We start from the raw sequence: 20,417 nt of genomic DNA on the forward strand, positions 1-20,417 counted from the left end.
AACCAGAGCCTTCCAGACAGCAGGAAGGGCTGGCCAAGCCTCCATAGCACATCCCCAGACCCACTTTCTCTTCCACCTGCTCTTCCTCCTCACTGTCAGCTGATGCCCCTGCATCCCACGTCATAGAGACATGGGGGCTGAGCTCCAGTCAGTGCCAACACCAGCAGCCCCACCTGTGCACAGGTGCTCGGCCCCCACCTGGGATGATGGGAGAGCTACAGAGCTGCGGTACCAGGAGGAAAGCCCACCCCACATCCCTGTATCACCCACAGAGGGAGTTTCAAAGCAAAATTCTCCGAGAGGTGGCTGGACTCAGAGCAGGACTTGCCTGATGCTTCACTTCTCTTGAACCCAAGCTAAGAGCACTCTGATCACCAACCACTCAACCCAGTGAGGGGGACAATGGGATCTCTTTCCCAGAGCAACTCCAGCAGCTGCAGTAGGGGAAGAGCAAGGGGGTCCTGCAGCCAGGAGGCTGTGCTGGTGGAAGAGGGGGGTGGGGAGTGGAGCTGAAGAGGGTTCACGTCTTGGGCGAGCATCTCATAAGTCCAGTCAGCAGACCCCAGTTGGTAAATTTCACATGGTAGGGGGAGGGATGAAGGAGAATCAGAGGGAGTTCTTGTCTTTGTGGATGAGACCAGGATGACCAGTCACGGAGCAAGTTGGGAAGCCAGTTCTAAGGTGGAGGTATCACAGGGGCAGCTAGTGAGGAACCTGGAGTGTGGACAGAGGTGAGAATTGGAGAGGTCTACCTGAGGATCACTGTCAAAGTGGGTTCTGATGAGGTGACCTGGAGAGAACATAAAGCTGCCTACCTGTTGGAGTTGCCACACCTGGGACCAGTCTCTCCCTCCAACTTTATCCTCATCTCTTGGCCCAGAAACATCACACACAGGGAACCATGCAGAGAACCTGGAATCCACAGGCTCTCTGCCTTGGTATGTGCTGTCCCCACACCGGGAAAGCCCCTCCCCATCATCCAAGGCCCCGGCTCCCAGGCCAGCTTTCTTTCAACTTCTCCATCTCCCAAAGCTGAGTTGCTGTGGGGACTGATCCAGGGATGCTGTTGCTATGACACCCACATCACCACACACATGGGCATTTGTTGCTTAATACTACTTGTACAGCAGGTGGGCAACGTCCTAAAAATGCCTCTAGAGGAAGAAAATTAGTCCAAAACTTTCAGTCTCTACTTGACCAAGGAGACAAAGAGAGGGAACACAGCTAGGGTTGCCTGGGTCACAGTCAGAAACACACTCCTAACTTTCACAATAAATGACTTATTGCTCAATTACGGAATCGCTACGGATGTAGATTAAACCAGATAGAAATCTCCAGTCAAGAACCTTCTCGAGTTTAGATGAATGCATTTCCCCAACCTCTCCTGGGCGGGACAGGGACCCTGTGATTTTTATAAACAGACCAGTGTACTTAAGTTTTTTCAGCATTTTTGTACCAGAATCCCTGGGGCTTTCAGTTGAAAACACTTTCTAAACCTGCCAAACTGAGAGGGAGCCAAAAGTGAGCCCCACCATCCCAGCTGGGGCCAGAAGTGCCATTAGTCACGTCAGGCTGGTCTTCTCCCCGAAATGATCCATCTGGAGCAGCATAAACACCAACGCCCTGGAAGCCCCTCAGCTCACTCACCAGCAAGCAGGCTGGGCTGCTGGAGCTGAAATCTGTCCCCACATTGGAACTCAACTGGATCCTGGCCTTGGAGCTAAGAAGGAGTGTATGCTAAGTCGCTTTAGTCCTGTCTGACTCTTTGCGACCCCATGGGGTGTAGCCCGCCAGACTCCTTTGTCCATGGGATTTTCCAGGCAAGAATACTGGAGTGGGTTGCCACGCTCTCCTCCAGGGGATCTTCACGACCCAAGGATTGAACTCCCGTTTCCTACCATCTCCTGCATTGGCAGGTAGGTTCTTTACCATTAGCACCACCTGGGAAGGGATTCCCTCGTGGTTCATCTGGTAAAGAATCCACCTGCAATGCAGGAGACCTGGGTTCCATCCCTGGGTTGGGGAAGATCTCCTAGAGAAGGGAATGGCAACCCACTCCAGTATTCTTGCCTGGAGAAGCATGTTTAAACTTTGTCTTTCAGTTTCTTCCTAAGAAGGAGTAGCTGTAAATAAAGATTTATTTTTCTAGTTCCTGAGCTATCTTAGAAATGAATGATAAAGAAAACCTTTATAGTTTAAAAAGCCTAATAAAACATTACATATCAGCATTGTCCAGGTTGAAGTCTATATCTTATGTAAAGAATTGTAAGTGCTTTGACTCATCTTCTTTAAAAGTCCCTGACTTCAAAATGTGCCAGATGTACATCAGGCAGCATCTCATGTCATGTGAGGACACTCCAAGTGCCTCGGAGTCAACTGGGTGCGAGGTCATGGTTCCCTAAGCCTGGACCCAAGCCTCCATGCCTCATCCCATCACCGCGTCCAGCCCTGCAGCCTCGTCCCCAGCAGTCAAGCATTAGCAGTTAGTCCCACTAAGTTTTGGACCAGGAAGACACCACCAATTACTTCTAGTAGAACCCAGACATTCATTTTCCCTTATCCCCAAGCACTAAATGAGTCTACCTGTCTTGGACTAAATCCAAGGCTCACCTGGGGCTCTTTAAGAGGCCAGATTACCAGGCTCCCCCTCACAGTTCCTGAATCAGGAATTCAAGGAGCAAGTCCCAGGAACTTGTCTGATTAAAGGACTGCATGAGATGATGTGGAAGCAGCCAGATTAGAATCCACACTCTTCCTGATACCTGTGACCATGGACAAACTCATCCTACATAGAAGCCTTGTGTTTGAGTTGGATGTAAGGCAGACTCCCTTGACTGGAAAACATTGAGGTGATTTATCTAATGGAATTTTTTTCTGATTTCAGACAAACTTTAGATGTTAGCCCAGCACTCCTCAGACCGTGGACTCCATCCTCCTCTTCCTTGTGTCTTAAACCATGCTTGAAAAGATGCTTTGATGGGAGAGCATCAGGGGCACAGATAATGAGCCAGCAGATCCAGAAGCAAAGGGAGCGCTTTCCTAAAATGTTGCAAGTTATTTACTCATTGTTTATTATTGAAAGTTAACAATTTATCTTCTTGGAGTGGAGTCATCGCAACAGAAGAGTCCATGGAAGGAAGAGGCAAGTGCTGTGACTCATCACCATTGTCCACCATCCTCCACAGTGTCCCCATGAACACAGTGCCCAGAGAGCTCCGGAGCCATGCTGGCAGGGGTCACGTGCATCATGTAAGCCTATCGTGACAACATGGTGCAGACGAAGCCAAGATTTTTTTCTGTTACTAAGCTTTTTTTAGGAAGATTACTTTTCCAAATGTATAAGCACAAGTTAAATTGTTCCCTGTTCCATTTGGAAGCATGTATGCTTTCAACCACCTCCTATAGAGCAATACAAGTTTAATAAAGGAGGTTAAGACAGGCCAAGTTAGCAGGTAGCAACCCACTAGGCTATCCAGGACCACAGGCCTGGGGAGCTTTAATAAAACAATCCTGGTACCACCAAACATTCGCCTGCCTCCCAGAATTCTGACTGAACATATCTGGGATGCAGTCTGCACCTGGACCTTTACAAACTCCCAGGTCAAGGTCAGTTTAAGGTGGTGGGGAAGGAAGAGCCTGAACCCACCTCCTCCCATGGACATGACAAATATGTTAGTGGGAGGACATAACTACAAATATGCAGTTACACATGGGTTGATTTTCCCCGGAAAGGACCTGAGAACTAGCTGAATATCTGGTCCACAGCAGAGGACAGGAAGGGCCACACCTAGGCAGGCAGGGAAGGCACAAGGTTGAACTTACCCCAAGAGAGGTGAAATGCCCAGAGTGTGACACCTGCTGAGACTGTGTGTAAGGGACAGTCATTTGCAAATCCAAAGAGGTGTACTGCAGGGTGGGGGAAGGAAGACACTGCCCAGACACTGAGGCACCACTGTGCTCCCACCTAAGTCAAGTCATTCTCCCCCTGTCTCCCCAAAGCAAGGGAGCAAGTCCAGCCCCCACACCCTCTGGCTGAGCCCAGCAGGAGCATACACAGTGCATATGGAGACATGCCCTGGTGGCCAGTAGGACTGGAGACCCTGAGCCCCACAGGACAGTAACAACCGGAGAGAGCACTCTTATCAAGCCACCACCTCCAGGCACCACAGGCCAGCAGACAAACACAGCCCCAAGCTTCTTGTGAAAAAGATCCATCTGTGGAACCTAGAGCCTCAGGTTTCCCTCACACCTGGAGGTGAAGGAGGGGCCCCCGGGAAAGTGAGCCATGAGATATCATCCTCTAACCCCCGTGGCCTTGGTGCTGCTCAGCCAGACTCCAGAAGGAGCTTGTGTAACCCTCAAGAGTTCCAATTTCTGCAATTGTTGCCCAGAGGACACCTCCAGACTCTACATCTGTAGAGCAGCTGGGATTATAATCGTAGCTCTGGGACTGTATGTGTCTCCATGCTTTAGAAGCTGCTGCTGTTTGAAGCCCTGGCTTCAACCTGAGTGCTGAAGGAGAATCTCTACCCCATCAAGCACTGACAGGTCTCAACATGCCCTCAACAATAGGGCTGCTTCAGGAATAAATTAGGTATATCAGTTCAGTTCAGTCGCTCAGTCGTGTCCGACTCTTTGCAACCCCATGAATCGCAGCACGCCAGGCCTCCCTGTCCATCACCAACTCCCGGACTTCACTCAGACTCATGTCCATCGAGTTGGTGATGCCATCCAGCCATCTCATCCTCTGTCATCCCCTTCTCCTCCTGCCCCCAATCCTTCCCAGCATCAGAGTCTTTTCCAATCAGTCAACTCGTTGCATGAGGTGGCCAAAGTATTGGAGCTTCAGCTTCAGCATCAGTCCTTCCAATGAATACCCAGAGCTGATCTCCTTTAGGATGGGCTGGTTGGATCTCCTTGCAGTCCAAGGGACTCTCAAGAGTCTTCTCCAGCACCACAGTTCAAAAGCATCAACTCTTCGGGGCTCAGCTTTCTTCACAGTCCAACTCTCACATCCATACATGACCACTGGAAAAACCATAGCCTTGACTAGACGGACCTTTGTTGGCAAAGTAATGTCTCTGCTTTTCAATATGCTATCTAGGTTGGTCATAACTTTCCTTCCAAGGAGTAAGTGTCTTTTAATTTCATGGCTGCAGTCACCATCTGCAGTGATTTTGGAGCCCCCCAAAATAAAGTCTGACACTGTTTCCACTGTTTCCCCATCTATTTCCCAGGAAGTGATGGGACCAGATGCCATGATCTTCATTTTCTGAATGTTGAGCTTTAAGCTTTAACTTTTTCACTCTCGTCTTTCACTTTCATCAAGAGGCTTTTTAGTTCCTCTTCACTTTCTGCCATAAGGGTGGTGTCATCTGCATATCTGAGGTTATTGCCATTTCTCCCAGCAATCTTGATTCCAGCTTGTGCTTCTTCCAGCCCAGTGTTTCTCATGATGTACTCTGCATATAAGTTAAATAAGCAGGGTGACAATATACAGCCTTGACGTATTCCTTTTCCTATTTGGAACCAGTCTGTTGTTCCATATCTAGTTCTAACTGTTGCTTCCTGACCTGCATATAGGTTTCTCAAGACTGACACCAAAATATTCTTTATATCATTCATATTGGATTTGTTAAACCATATAGAAGAGGCCACTTGCAGCAGACTAAGTCAAGACTAAAATTCCTATTTGAATAAACATTTATCATAAATTTGGTTTCATATTAAACTACTCTTTGTTTCAAAAAAATAATAAAGCCTGAAATCTCATTAAATAGCTAGAAAGAGCTAGAAGTACATAAATATGCAGATACTATCAACTTTGTGAAATTACTGATGTCATTGGTGTTTTATTGCACAGATAACCTTTCTACACAATTTAACTCTCATAACACAACTCATGTTTTTTAAAGATGTAAGAATCTGAATCTTTCAGTTATGATTTGTCAATCTGCTTCTGAATTAAAAGGAACAAATAAACAAGACCACAAGTATGTCAGTTGGCAAAGAATCTTTCATGGCACTTAGGGAGTTGGTTCTTGACCGAGGTTTGCTTTCTGTAAAATTCAAAAACAGGACAAAGCCTCCTCCCCAACTCCATGCCCACTGGGTTTTTTTCGGGAGAATCCTTGGATTTGTGATGCCCTTTAAAACAGTGAACTTAAGCCTCATTATCAAGTCCATGGAGATTTGGGAAGAGTCCTGAGCATTCTCCAGGGATTACTTACTACTCTGAAACAAAGCTGGATTTGAGAAGCAATTCTCCCAGGCACCAGAGGGTTGATTAATCTGCCATTTCTCCACTGAGATAAATGAGAGAAGAAGCAACGCCAGCAAACACTGTCCTCTCAAAGGATCCTCAAAAAGCAAGCAATCTAGAACACAATCGCCAAGATTTACGAGTCGCAGGAAGTATGCTAGGGACTTCAAAATAAAATAAATTCTACTGCTTATTTTGGCTGTGTATTTATATTCTTTTCAGACTCCAGACAGATGGTTCCCCAGTAAGAAAAATTTCCTCCTGGATTCATCTCTGGACAGTCACTCTAGCCGGCTCCCCTGGGCCACCTGGGGCTGGAATGTACTGAGACTATGGAAACTAATATCTAAATTAGGTGCAAACAAATTTAACCTAGAGGGAACTCAACTTTATAGTAATGATATTTAGCATTTTCAGTATTAAGGGTTTTTCTGGTGAGTGAGACAGTGAAGAATCTGCCTGCAATGCAGGAGACCTGGGTTCAATATCTGGGTTGGGAAGATCCCCTGGAGGAAGGCATGGCAACCCACTCCAGTATTCCTGCCTGGAGAATTCCATGGACAGAGGAGCCTGGCAGGCTACAGTACATGGAGTCACAAAGAGTTGGATATGACTGAGTGACTAACGCTTTCACACTTTCATTTTCCAAGCTCCCCAAAAATAATGCTCAGAGAATCTACCTCTTTTTATCATTAAATAATGTAATCAATGAGGGTTAGAACTGCAGATGATGATTGCAGCCATGAAATTAAAAGATGCTTACTCCTTGGAAGGAAAATTATGACCAACCTAGAAAGCATATTAAAAAGGAGAGATTACTTTGCCAACACAGGTCCGTCTAGTCGAGGCTATGGTTTTCCCAGTGGTCATGTATGGATGTGACAGTTGGACTGTGAAGAAAGCTGAGCGCCGAAGAATTGATGCTTTTGAACTGTGGTGTTGGAGAAGACTCTTGAGAGTCCCTTGGACAGCAAGGAGATCCAATCAGTCCCTCCTAAAGAAGATCAGTCCTGGGTGTTCACTGGAAGGACTGATGCTGAAGCTGAAACTCCAATCCTTTGGCCACCTCATGCGAAGAGTTGACTCATTGGAAAAGACCCTGATGCTGGGAGGGATTGCCAGCAGGATTGGGGGCAGGAGGAAAAGGGGATGACAGAGGATGAGATGGCTGGATGGCATCACTGACTCGATGGACATGAGTTTGGGTGAACTCCGGGAGTTGGTGATGGACAGGGAGGCCTGGCGTGCTGTGATTCATGGGGTCGCAAAGAGTAGGACACAACTGAGTGACTGAACTGAACTGAATGTAATCAATAATATATAGGGTGCAGATATTTAAACAAATTTCAAATGGGAGAGAGGTATCATGAGCCCATCCTGGAGAACAGAGGGGAATCAGGAAGGAAACATGATTTTACTATCGGTCAGTGACATCGTGTCTCTTCTTCACCAGATGGGTGACCTTGACCTAACATCCCTTATCTTCAGTTGTCAGTGCAGGTTTTCCTAGTTTTATGGCAAAACAGTGTTTGAACTGGAGACAGAAGTTCTTTCTGTAGGAAGCTTTGTAATTCAGTCATGGTTGTCTGTTACCAATGGCAAGGAAGGAAGTCCTTTACTGAGTGAGTTGGCCTCAAACACACCCTCCAACTTATCTTTCTCTCATTTTAAGAGGCTTTAAATTTTACATTTTTGTGATTGTTCTACTTCCTTTCAAACTGGAGAAGAGCAAAGGGAGGCAAGCACATGGCCCTTTATTTAGTCTTCAGGACAATCTCCACTTTGCGGAAGAAGAAAGAGGATAAACAATTTTCCCAACATCACACAGCTTCCAAGTCTGACTTCAGAGTCCACTCAGCTCACAGTAACTATCCCTTACCCTCCATCTACAATATGAGGAGAACTGAAAACAAATCTTGCCTTATCAAAAATAATAATGAAAAGTCCTAAGTCCAGAGAGCTTGAGTTAATGGATTTATTTTCACTGAATCTGGAAAAAACAGGGTGATTGTTTAAACCAGATAGTGTTTCAAAACTGTAAATACTATAAAAGAAATTTCAAATGTAAAAGCAGAGGTTAAAATTTTAAATTCTGTCTTAACCAGAAGAAAAAGCACCTTCATAGTTCTATTTCTAGGACACTGACAAACGTTGTACAGTTTGTGAACTTGAATGCAAGAGATAGGTAGTTAGGACCTTGCTGTAATGATTTTTAACACCATGTACCCTTTTTAACATTTACCTTAAAAACAGCAGAATATGCATATGCCACAGAATTGTATATTTTTTACTCACAAGGATTTTAGGCAATATCATCATTTCTAATCTGCAGAGGTTTATGGAATCATATTCATTCTTTCTTCATTGTTGTATTCTAATAAATATCAAGGGAAAATGCTGTTCATTTGTGAAGCACACACATTATTTGCCATAACTGAGAACTTTCTTTCTTTGATGTCATCATGGTTACCAATCTCAATATAAGAAATTTCAACTACCTTCAGTTTTATAGGTTTAATTTCTTGCCAAAGCTTATGAATGAGTACTTACAATTGTCTTGGGTCAAATGTCCAAATACAGTCTTTTAAGGAATTTTTTTCCCTGTAAATTTTATCTTTCAATTACCAGATCAATTACTTTTTAAGTCACTGTTACCTAGACTCATATGACAAAGTGCAGTTATTAGAACAAACAGGTCAGTGACAGAGCGACTCCCGCTTCTATTTGCCACAGAGTGAAATCTGACGTGTCCCCTGATCCAGCTAAAAATTCACAAACGTTTTACTCATTCTTACACTCTTCCAAATGCATCTATTTTTTTCTCTGGAGTACTTTAAAAATACCTCGATGGAAGCTTACAGATTTAACCACTGACTCAGGATGGCACAGTGCACAGACTGGAAGCTTCTTTAAAGGTAGAATTAATTTTTTTTTTTCTCTGACAACTGCCAGGTGTTTCTTCTCTAAGAATGTTGCAGTAACTAAGTATCTAGGGCATGGGCCAAGACACAAACCTGAAAGGTTTCCAGTGTGAGTTAAGGGCGGATGGTAATGAAGAGACACCAGGTCAGGCCCAGGCCCTTAGGGTTAATGCATCTCACAGGGCAGCCCTCACGTCCCCGGACTTGTTTCCACGTGGCCGAGTGCGGGTGAGAATGCACATGCGTGAGGACCACACGAGGTGTACAAAGCAACCACCCAGCACAGGAGGGCACGAAGCTCTGTGCATATCTCACTTTTAATGTCACAACCTACAAGGCCCCAGAAATCAAACCAGGAAGAGGCCCAGACTCAGACTTACCGATTCTTCGTTCTCAAATTCCGGGTTACACTGCGCGGCCTCTTCGGCCACTGGCTTCTGAACAATGTTCCTACAGACCAGCCAGATGGTCAGGCTGGCGATGAACATGCCCACGTCAGGCACAAACACTCGGATCCCATTGCCAGCGTCGGCTCCCTTTAAGCTATGAAGGGAAAAACAGGGAGGAGGAAATTCAGTTGTTTTGATGTTGCAATGGTTAAACCATCACAGAGTATGTTTGAATCTTCTTAAGACTTAAAGAATGCTCAGTTTCTGCCTGGAAGGTATCAGAAAGCTTTTCTCTGACTCCAGCCTTACATAATCTACTAAGACTCAGGAAGCTTTCAGGGAGTTTCAGAAATAGCATGAAGAACCCGAAACCAACTCTCACTCCTAAAACGTACTGATGAACTAAACTGTTATTAAATAAGCCATGTGTCCAGGACAGAGACAGGTGTTTGCAACCTGGTAGGAGCTGTTAAAGACTAGATGTACATGAGCAGCCCTGGAAGTAAATCCAAGTTTAGAGGGAAAACAGAGGAAACATTCAAGCCATCCTTGAACAGGAACCCTTCATTACTTTGAATGCTGAGTCGATTTTGTTTTCCATCCTGTTCCAAGAAAAGGCAGGTCATTAACAGAGAGCTCAGAAGATTTGGTCCCAGTGTCAGCAGGACCTGGTGGCTGTGTTTCATTGGGACCTTCCCCTTGTCCTGTGCTCCCCTCTGTCTCGAAGAGATAACACTGTTCATCTTTATTGCACAGGATTCAAATGAGAGTGACCCAATGTGTATCAGAGCTAAAACTTGTTTAGGGAAAAGCAGCAGAAGATAGGAAGTTATCTCATGTGAAGATACGTATTTTTCAAATACACTTTATGTGATGAAATATATAGTCGTCATTTACATTGGATATATGATGTATTTGGGTAAAAACATAATAAATAGCAAGACCTCTACCACCTAGAAATAATCATGTTGACATTTTAGTGAATTAAAAAATCATATGATATTGCTTCTATGTGGAATCTAAAAAAATGACATGAACTATTTACAGAAGAGAAATAGACTCATAGACAAAGAAAACAAACTTCTGGTTACCAAAGGAGGAAGGTGAGGGGGAAGGGGTAAATTAGGAATTTGGGATGAACATATACACAGCACTGTATATAACAATAAGACCTACTGTATAGCACAGGGAACTCTACTCAATAGTTTGGAAACCATAAGAAACTACTATCCGTGCAATCTTAGAGTTAACAAAACTAGGCTCATACTTTATCTACTGTTTTTGAAAATAATTTGTTCATTTAATACATCACTCACGTCTTCACAACTCACTGAAGATTTTGAAACCTTTACCACACTCACAGTCAGATAGTAGTTACTTAACTAGTCCACTACAGTTGCACATTTAGAATATTACCAATTATTTGGTACCATAATATGAATGTAAGTCAAGTCTTAAGTGAAGAGTCTCCTAATCCAGGATTTCCTACGAAAAATTCCTCAGACCAGTCTGACTGGCTTTTTATAAAAATGGTCTGGAAAAGGACCTCCCCATTAGAAGCCTGGGTTTTATACACAACTCTAAGTGAGAAACAGATTTAAGGGCCTAGATCTGATAGATAGAGTGCCTGATGAACTATGGACTTAGGTTCGTGACATTGTACAGGAGACAGGGATCAAGACCATTCCCATGGAAAAGAAATGCAAAAAAGCAAAATGGCTGTCTGGGGAGGCCTTACAAATAGCTGTGAAAAGAAGAGAAGTGAAAAGCAAAGGAGAAAAGGAAAGATATAAGCATCTGAATGCAGAGTTCCAAAGAATAGCAAGAACAGATAAGAAAGTCTTCCTCAGCAATCAGTGCAAAGAAATAGAGGAAAACAACAGAATGGGAAAGACTAGAGATCTCTTCAAGAATATTAGAGATACCAAGGGAACATTTCATGCAAAGATGGGCTTGATAAAGGACAGAAATGGTATGGACCTAACAGAAGCAGAAGATATTAAGAAGAGGTGGCAAGAATACACAGAACTGTACAAAAAAGATCTTCATGACCCAGATAATCACAATGGTGTGATCATTCACCCAGAGCCAGACATCTTGGAATGTGAAGTCAAGTGGGCCTTAGAAAGCATCACTATGAACAAAGCTAGTGGAGGTGATGGAATTCCAGTTGAGCTATTTCAAATCCTGAAAGATGATGCTATGAAAGTGCTCCATTCAATATGCCAGCAAATTTGGAAAACTCAGCAGTGGCCACAGGACTGGAAAAGGTCAGTTTTCACTTTAATCCCAAAGAAAGACAATGCCAAAGAATGCTCAAACTACCACACAATTGCACTCATCTCACACGCTAGTAAAGTAATGCTCAAAATTCTCCAAGCCAGGCTTCAGCAATACATGAACGGTTAACTTCTAGATGTTCAAGCTGGTTTTAGAAAAGGCAGAGGAACCAGAGATCAAATTGCCAACATCCGCTGGATCATGGAAAAAGCAAAAGAGTTCCAGAAAAACATCTATTTCTGCTTTATTGACTATGCCAAAGCCTTTGACTGTGTGGATCACAAGAAACTGTGGAAAATTCTTCAAGAGATGGGAATACCAGACCACCTGATCTGCCTCTGAGAAACCTATATGCAGGTCAGGAAGCAACAGTTAGAACTGGACATGGAACAACAGACTGGTTCCGAATAGGAAAAGGAGTACGTCAAGGCTGCATATTGTCACCCTGCTTATTTAACTTCTATGCAGAGTACATCATGAGAAACGCTGGGCTGGAAGAAGCACAAGCTGGAATCAAGACTGCCGGGAGAAATAGCAATAACCTCAGATATGCAGATGACACCACCCTTATGGCAGAAAGTGAAGAGGAACTAAAAAGCCTCTTGATGAAAGTGAAGGAGGAGAGTGAAAAAGTTGGCTTAAAGCTCAACATTTAGAAAATGAAGATTGTGGCATCTGGTCCCATCACTTCATGGGAAATAGATGGGGAAACAGTGGAAACAGCATCAGATTTTACTTTTGGGGGCTCCAAAATCACTGCAGATGGTGATTGCAGCCATGAAATTAAAAGACGCTTACTCCTTGGAAGAAAAGTTATGACCAATCTAGATAGCATCTTGAAAAGCAGAGACATTACTTTGCCAACAAGGTCCGTCTAGTCGAGGCTATGGTTTTCCCAGTGGTCATGTATGGATGTGAGAGTTGGACTGTGAAGAAAGCTGAGTGCCGAAGAATTGATGCTTTTGAACTGTGGTGCTGGAGAAGACTCTTGAGAGTCCCTTGGACTGCAAGAAGATCCAACCAGTCCATTCTAAAGGATGTCAGCTCTGGGTGTTCTTTGGAAGGAATGATGCTAAAGCTGAAACTCCAGTACTTTGGCTACCTCATGCGAAGAGTTGACTCATTGGAAAAGACCCTGATGCTGGGAGGGATTGGGGGCAGGAGGAGAAGGGGACGACAGAGGATGAGATGGCTGGATGGCATCACTGACTCGATGGACATGAGTTTGAGTGAACTCCGGGAGTTGGTGATGGACAGGGAGGCCTGGCATGCTGCAGTTCATGGGGTCACAAACAGTCGGACACGACTGAGAGACTGAACTGAACTGACTGAACTGAAACTTCTATGAACAGAGAAACATGGATGTGATGAGACATCCCTTTACCTCCATAAATAAAACACACATGGTTGTATGAAAGGTTTTAAAAAATAGCAAATTCCTTGCATTTGGGCTAAGAGTAAGAGAAATCAAATAGGAAAACTTCATCCAAACGTATAATACTGTGAACACTTCATCCAGATTTTACAATTACTTATAAAATTTATAATCCAAATCTATAATAAGTAAATCTGATGATTGATTTCATCATAAGAAAACCATAGAGGTTTCACCTACTTTGCAAGTACACCTAACGCGATCAGACAGAGCAAAGGAGGATTCACATCATCAGAACGAGAATTCAGAGATCAAGGAGAGAGGCCAGGAGATGAAAGCCAGGCTGGGCGGGGAAGTATTTCCTGGATGGGGCTGAGGTCGGGGGAGCCGGCAGTCCCTCCTGAGTGGATTTGGGGGATAAATTACTGCAGCTCTTTTGCCGAAAACGAATTGATCATGACATTTTATGAGAAGCACAAACCAAGCCGACTGGCGGGAAAGAGTTCTCTGAGGAACATACCCAGAGTCCCACCCGGCACAGTGGACCCAGGAGCCACTGTTCCTGCACCTCCCCCACTCCCGCCGCCCCCAACCTTCACTCTGTACATGGCTCTCAATTTGCAAACAGTGGCTTCGAGTCAACAGCCTCAGCTTTGTGCTCCTAGGTCCCCAAGGAGACACTCGATCACCCACAAACATGAAGAGAGTAAATGAACCCCAACTGCAAAGCAATTACTCCCCAGCCATGAAAGAACGCAGCTCCCAGAAACAGGACTGGGCTGTGGTCCAGCTCAGAGTGGAATCCATCAGCCATGGAGGTGCCAACCTGTTAGCTGGTGCTGTTACCCGAGCTCACAAAGCAGCACATTCAGAGCACTGCCAGCTCACGGGCTCCAGGAACCTCCAGAAGATGACGGTGTGGGCTGCGGACAATGACCAGGTCAGAGTCCACTTGATACCTCCCATGGGGACCATATTATCACTACAGTCTCTATCTTCACTGTCTAGACCAGAGTCAACTGAAGCACATTCATGAGAGAGCTAGTCCTCAGAAATACTGGGAATTAAAGCAAAACATGACCAAAAAAAAAAAAAAACACCTGCCTCTGGTCAAATAAGTGTTAGAAAATCATGACGGTTATTATTATAATAAAGGACTTGAGAAGTTCTGTAGAAAAACAGTAAATTGGAGTTTGTATAAACCTCTGGGCTTCCCAGGTGGCTTAGTGGGTAAAGAACCCACTCACAATGCAGGAGACACAGGAATCATAGGTTCGATCCCAGGGTCAGGAAGGTCCCCCGGAGAAAGGTACAGTAACCCACTCCAGTATTCTTGCCTGGAGAATCCCATGGACAGAGGAGCCTGGTGGACTACAGTCCATATGGTCGCAAAAGAGTCGGACACAACTGAAGCAACTGAGCTCGCGTGCAAATCTCTGCTTCCCAAATTTATCTGAGCACAAACCATTTCTTAACGTTTTATCTAAAATCTACTACATTCTGCTGACCTACTGCTCATGGCACAGGTTTTAGAAAATGCTGAGCTGGAGTCTCCTCAATGGTCTAGATTTTTTATCACAATGAATGAATACTTTGGAAACTGTACTTAGATGTAACTAATACTCATATATTTGGTTTTGAATAAGCCCCTAATAACTACAGTGCCAGCAACACCTGATTTTTTTCCCTCATCCCCTCTCCCAGCTGTCCACCCCCTCTCCCAAATGTCCACTTGCTCTTGGGACAGACTGGAAGAGACCAGAAAGCACACGACAACTCACAAAGCTGCTCATTCAGTCCCAGCACGTGCCCAAGACCATCTGCAGACACCCATCTTCCTATGGGAGGTCTCTACCCAGTGCCTGACCATATCTCCACACGTCTCCCTTCACCACCTCCTCTTCTGAATGACTGTCACTTTACCTCGGGGTGTCCCTTCTGCCAACCAGGCCAAGCTAAACTTCTAGAAGCACAGTTTGGACTTGCTCACTGCACCAGCGATGAGAAAGGCCCATATTCCCAAGCTCACCTACGGGGCCTCTGTATTGCAGACGTGTGTGCCTTGTCTCTTGCTAAGACTTCCTCGAACCTCAAATTCCAGCCGTGCTGGCTGCACATCCAAGGACAGGCAAGTGTTTGTCCCTCTGAGTCAGAGCACGGTCTTCTCCCTCGGACCACAAAGCCCTCCTCACATACACTTCCACGTCATCCTCATCAGTCAAGACTCCCCTCCCTCATCTCCACCGCAAAGCCTATCATCTGTTTCCTTTAGACCCCTAACACTTTATGTTGGTCACTTATTTGTGAATCTCTATATCCAAGAGGACTATATATATATATGTATATATTATATTTGTATGTGTGTATGTGTGTGTGTACATGTGGTACAGTGTGTGCTCTGAATACAGGCTGGCAGAATTAATGCGATCTCCAAATATTTGCTCTTTCTTTCCTATGACAATAGTTTGTGCAAAGTCCTGCTGAAGAATTAGATCAGGTGTCTTCCACAAGTATCTCCATAATTCAGTTCAGGGAAGATAAAGTACAAAGGGCAGGACAGTTACTAGTGTCTGTGGAGCGTCTGAGGACCGGAGGTTGATGAGTAACAATCTCAGTTCTTTGGATGTGAGTTAATGGTCACAATTGGAAACTATAAACCATTAAAAATATATATGCACTTTTTGCATACACCAGAGAAAACATTTCAAGAACAAGAACTATTAATTGTATCCAATGAACATGAAATGGCTTAATTTGGTCAGATTTTTTATTTATTCCAAAAATATTTATTATGCCTCTATTGAGTGCCAGGCCCTCTCCCTGAGCACTGAGTGTTGGTTATGAAAGTGTGTCTTAAACACAGAGATAAATCAGGAAGAGGTGCTGTGGCCAGGTCCTCCTTGCTGGACTCGGACTCTGGTGAAGCATCTGCAAAACCAGAAGGGCTGAAGGGTTTGGAGCAAAGGACTCTCCACCATCACCAAGGAATTGAGCCCAGAAGGAAGTCACAATCTGGTCGCAGGAAGTGGGGCTGGGAGGTGGCCTTTCCATGGTGAGGGTGAGGTATGGACATGAGGTACGGACATGAGGTATGGACGTGACAGGTCACCCTGGACCCACGTGGGGTTTGTGCCTGAGAGAGGTCTTGGCTGGAGGGGCAGAGTGAGAGATTTCTTCTCATGTAGGTTGGCTAAAGTCCATGGAGTAAGTCAGATGGTCCAGGGACTGCACAGAGTATAAATATTTATGGAAGGCTCTGTAAATGAATTGTCGGTGTTCATTTCAGAACATTTAATAACAATTAAAATGTTTTAATAGTGTAATTAATTAATTTATTTTTGGTTGCACTGGGTCTTTGTTGCTGCACGGGTTTTCTCTAGCTGCAGAGATCGGGGGCTAGTCTCTAGTTGTGGTGGCCGGGCTTCTCATTGCCGTGGCTTCTCTTGTTGCAGAGCACAGGCTCTAGGGTGAGTGGGCTTCAGTAGTTTTGACTCCCAGGCTCTAGAACACAGGTTCAGTAGTTGTGGTGCACAGGCTTAGTTGCTTTGCAGCATGTGGGATCTTCCCAGATCAGGGATTGAAACCACGTCTCCATTGGTAGAATTGGCAGATGGATTCTTATCCACTGAGCCATCAGGGAAGCCCAACAAATTAAATTTTATTTCAAGTAAATCCTGTGTTTGAAATCAGGCTGACCAGGTTATATGAAGAATCCCTGTTCTAATATATTAAGGAGATTGATGTATACATTTCCCCATAAAATGTTATCCTATATCGCATGACCTTCCGGGCTCAGCTCAATTACATTTTCCGTATAGAAAAGCACAAGCTAAACAACTTAAAACCTCATTTCTCTTCAACAGGCAGACATTTCCTCTCCAAACCGGTTACAGTCACATGATCCTATTTGTGCAGGGTGATTATTCCTCTTGAAAGGGAGTCTAGGAAGCTGGAAGATGGGGAAAAAATTCTTTATCCATCAAGAGGAGAGAAAATGTAGCCATAAAACACTGTGAATCAGTAAGTTAGTGCAAATGTATGTGCAACCTGGATCTACACCAATAAACATGGATGCATCTCACAAACACAATATTGAGAGAAAAAAAAAAAAAGAAGTAGCAAGCATACAGAATATTGATCACTTACGGACTCACCCGTAAAGAACTCCATGAAAGCAACAAACATGTTTCTGGACAGAGAGAGGAACACAGTCACCTGTGTTGCAGCACCTAGGTTCTTAACTTTGAAAGCTGGTTGGCATGCACAAAAGTGTATTTTTAATATTGCATATTATTTTTTAAAATCAGAAGTGTCATACTGCTCAGAATTCCTCATGTAGAATATATCATGAAAACACAAAGTCGATTACCTGCCTGGGAAAGAAAATGACCAACTGCTGCAGTCTCAGCCATGATTATATTTGGTCAAACTCAATTACCATCCTCCCATCTAAGTCCGGGGAAGCAGTGAGGTTGGGGTGGATGTTCATGGGCAACCCACTTTGCTTTTGTAAGTCTCAGTTTCTCACCAACAAAATGACTTCTCAGGGTCTTCCCAACTGTCAGGTTTCATTGTGACTCAGAAAATTCAAAATAAAGAGATAGGGAAATTGAGAAGGGAATTGAGACTGGGAAAGAGGAAGAGTGTTGGAATTCCAGGTATGGCTGAAAGAAGAAGAGTGTTGGAATTTCAGGTAGGGCTGAAAAGCAGACTTAGGAACAAACACAAACGCTGTTACCTTCAGAAGCTGGAAAAGTACAACCCCATTCATGCCACTCCTTTGGGAGCCAGCCCTTTGGTTCAGAGTTTGTAGGAAGGTCAACTTCAATTGAATTCCAATAAAACAATTAGAAGGCAAATGAGCATTATTTAGATGAATATGAACTACTGAGATGGTTGTACCTGGTCTTCTGGTGGCCTCTGGAGCCCAGGCACTGATGCTTGGTCACCATCCCATAGCAGGGGAGCTGCACAGGGACAGGGATGCCCCAGGCACCCTCCCTGAGTCTCGTCGGGGCCCCACTTCAGCACCAATGCAGACTGGTTCACCTTCTCTTTCCTCCGGGACCCCTCATTTCCCCAGCAGTGTCAACGATTGTGCACAGTCTAGCTCCTGAAATACAACCTTTGTCTCACACTCCCTCCACCAGCCCACCCCATGGTGATCCTCTGATTGGTTTGCACGGCCCTGTGAACAATCAAAACACAGGAGGTAAGAAGAATCTAGTCTAGTCTCTCTGGAGCTGGGTGATTCACTCCAGGAGTTTGAAGGACACAGTCTCAGGGTTCCTTCTGCTTGACCTGAACTGCAAAGATTTTGAGTCAAACCTGCACGTGCATTTCTGTGGTAAAGCAGGCCTCATGTGTCACTGTGACAGACACATAAGCATGGGCCCAGGCACAGCGAGGCGGGCATGGACCTCCAGTCTCCCTCTTGCCTAAGCACCACCCGCAGCTCATGGCTCTCTCAGCTGCAGCCACGACTAACCAGTTTGTAATCAAATAAATGCAATGGCACCAGCCAGCATTTTCCTTTTCATGAACACAGCAAAGGAAGAGAGGAGTACACTGCATGCAGTAAGAGGAGCTGTTGCTTTGGAAACTGGATGTATTTGCATTGTATTGGGTTGTGGCATAAAGTGTACAGGTGTAGTCACAATGGAAAAAAAAGCTTCAGACTCACTCTCTAGCACAACTCAGTTCCATCAAACAGATAGGGGGCAGTTGTGCCGAAGACAGATGGAGAAAAAACAGATCCTTCCTCCAAATCTCTTGGAGCTGAATGTATTACAAAGTTCATACTTTTCCAGATCTCAGGAAGGTGCCTCACCAGACTATGTAACCGTGGCAGGAGGCTCGAGGGCAGTGTCCCCTTCCCCAGCACACACACCTCATCCCTTCACACTCAGTGCAATGCTCTCCCCCTGGCTCCCAGGTCAGTTCAGGTCAGGTTTTTGCCACCGAGAAATCAGACTAAAATACCAAGTGTTGAGAGCATACTAGAATTTGAGATTGCAGGCGAAGGTTGAAGATCCATACTCCAGCACATCATAACAAACTAGAAACACTAAACTCTGAAACAAACCAAAATTGCTCAGGAATAAAATGTTAATCAAACAAATGCAAAAAACTGAATTTTCACCTGTCCAAAGATGCACCCTATGCTCAGTAAATCCAAGAAATGAAAATAAAAATTTGTGAAGTAAAAATTATAGTGTCTTGGCCCACACTGTGAACAGAATCACCAAAGCATCTTTCTACATACACTTCTCCGTGCAGCTAAAATGTGATTGAGTTTTCAAGGTTTTTTCAGAAAGCACTTTGAGTAATTTAGGGTTCACTAACTAAAGAGGCTGAAGGCAGAGGACATAATCAAGGGACATATCACATAAACTTGTCCACACAAAGATCTGTAGGCAAAGGTTTAGAGCAGCTTCATTCATAATCACCAATAGCTGAAAACATGCCAAACACCTACCAGCTGCTCCCTGGATAATTTGCGGTGATCTATACAACGGAATACAATTTGCAATGAAAGTAAGGATGCTTTCAACTTCTATGGTTGAACCTAAGAAGTATTATCTTAAGTGAAAGAAGCAAGATATGAAAACCACAAACTATGAGTCCATTCACATGACAACCTGGAAAAGGTGAAACCAGAGAAAGAGAACTCTGATCAGTGATTGCTTGGAGCTGGGGGAGGTAAGGGATTGATGACAAAGGGGCAGAAGGAGACTTTCCGGAATGGTGAAGATATTATAAATCTTGAAATGGAGGTGATGACATGGCTGCCTAGGTTGTCAAAGTCATAGAATGAGACACCTAAAAAGGGAAGAATTTCCCAGGCTGTAAATTACACCCCAATAAACCTGATGAGGGAGGCACTGGAGAAACACAGAGTGAGTGGCAAGGGTAACTTGAGAGGAAACCCCAAATCTGAGACAATGTAATTGATGGATAAAGAAGCTTTGGTATATGCACAGAATGGAATATTACTTAGGCATAAAAAGGAGTGAATCTGAGTCAGTTCTACTGAGGTAGATGAACTTAGAGCCTATTATAGAGTGAAGTAAGTCCGAAAGAGAAAAACAGATATCATGTACCAGCGCTTATATATGGAATCTAGAAAGATAGTACTGATGAACCTATCTGCAGGGAAGCAGTAGAGACACAGACACAGAGAACAGACT

At 44.4% G+C, this 20,417-nt stretch overlaps 1 protein-coding gene across 3 annotated transcripts in view; it reads right to left on the reverse strand.

Moving 5' to 3' along the window:
* The window catches only part of PIEZO2 (piezo type mechanosensitive ion channel component 2), a 251,309-nt gene that overhangs the window by 105,674 nt on the left and 125,218 nt on the right, over positions 1-20,417 (reverse strand). For all 3 annotated transcript variants that reach the window (XM_027525524.1, XM_027525522.1, XM_027525523.1), the window contains exon 5: positions 9,564-9,726. In XM_027525524.1, the coding sequence (XP_027381325.1) occupies positions 9,564-9,726 (163 nt within the window). The remainder of the gene's footprint in view (positions 1-9,563; positions 9,727-20,417) is intronic.

Source organism: Bos indicus x Bos taurus, chromosome 24 (assembly GCF_003369695.1).
Source record: "Bos indicus x Bos taurus breed Angus x Brahman F1 hybrid chromosome 24, Bos_hybrid_MaternalHap_v2.0, whole genome shotgun sequence".
NCBI lineage: Eukaryota > Metazoa > Chordata > Mammalia > Artiodactyla > Bovidae > Bos > Bos indicus x Bos taurus.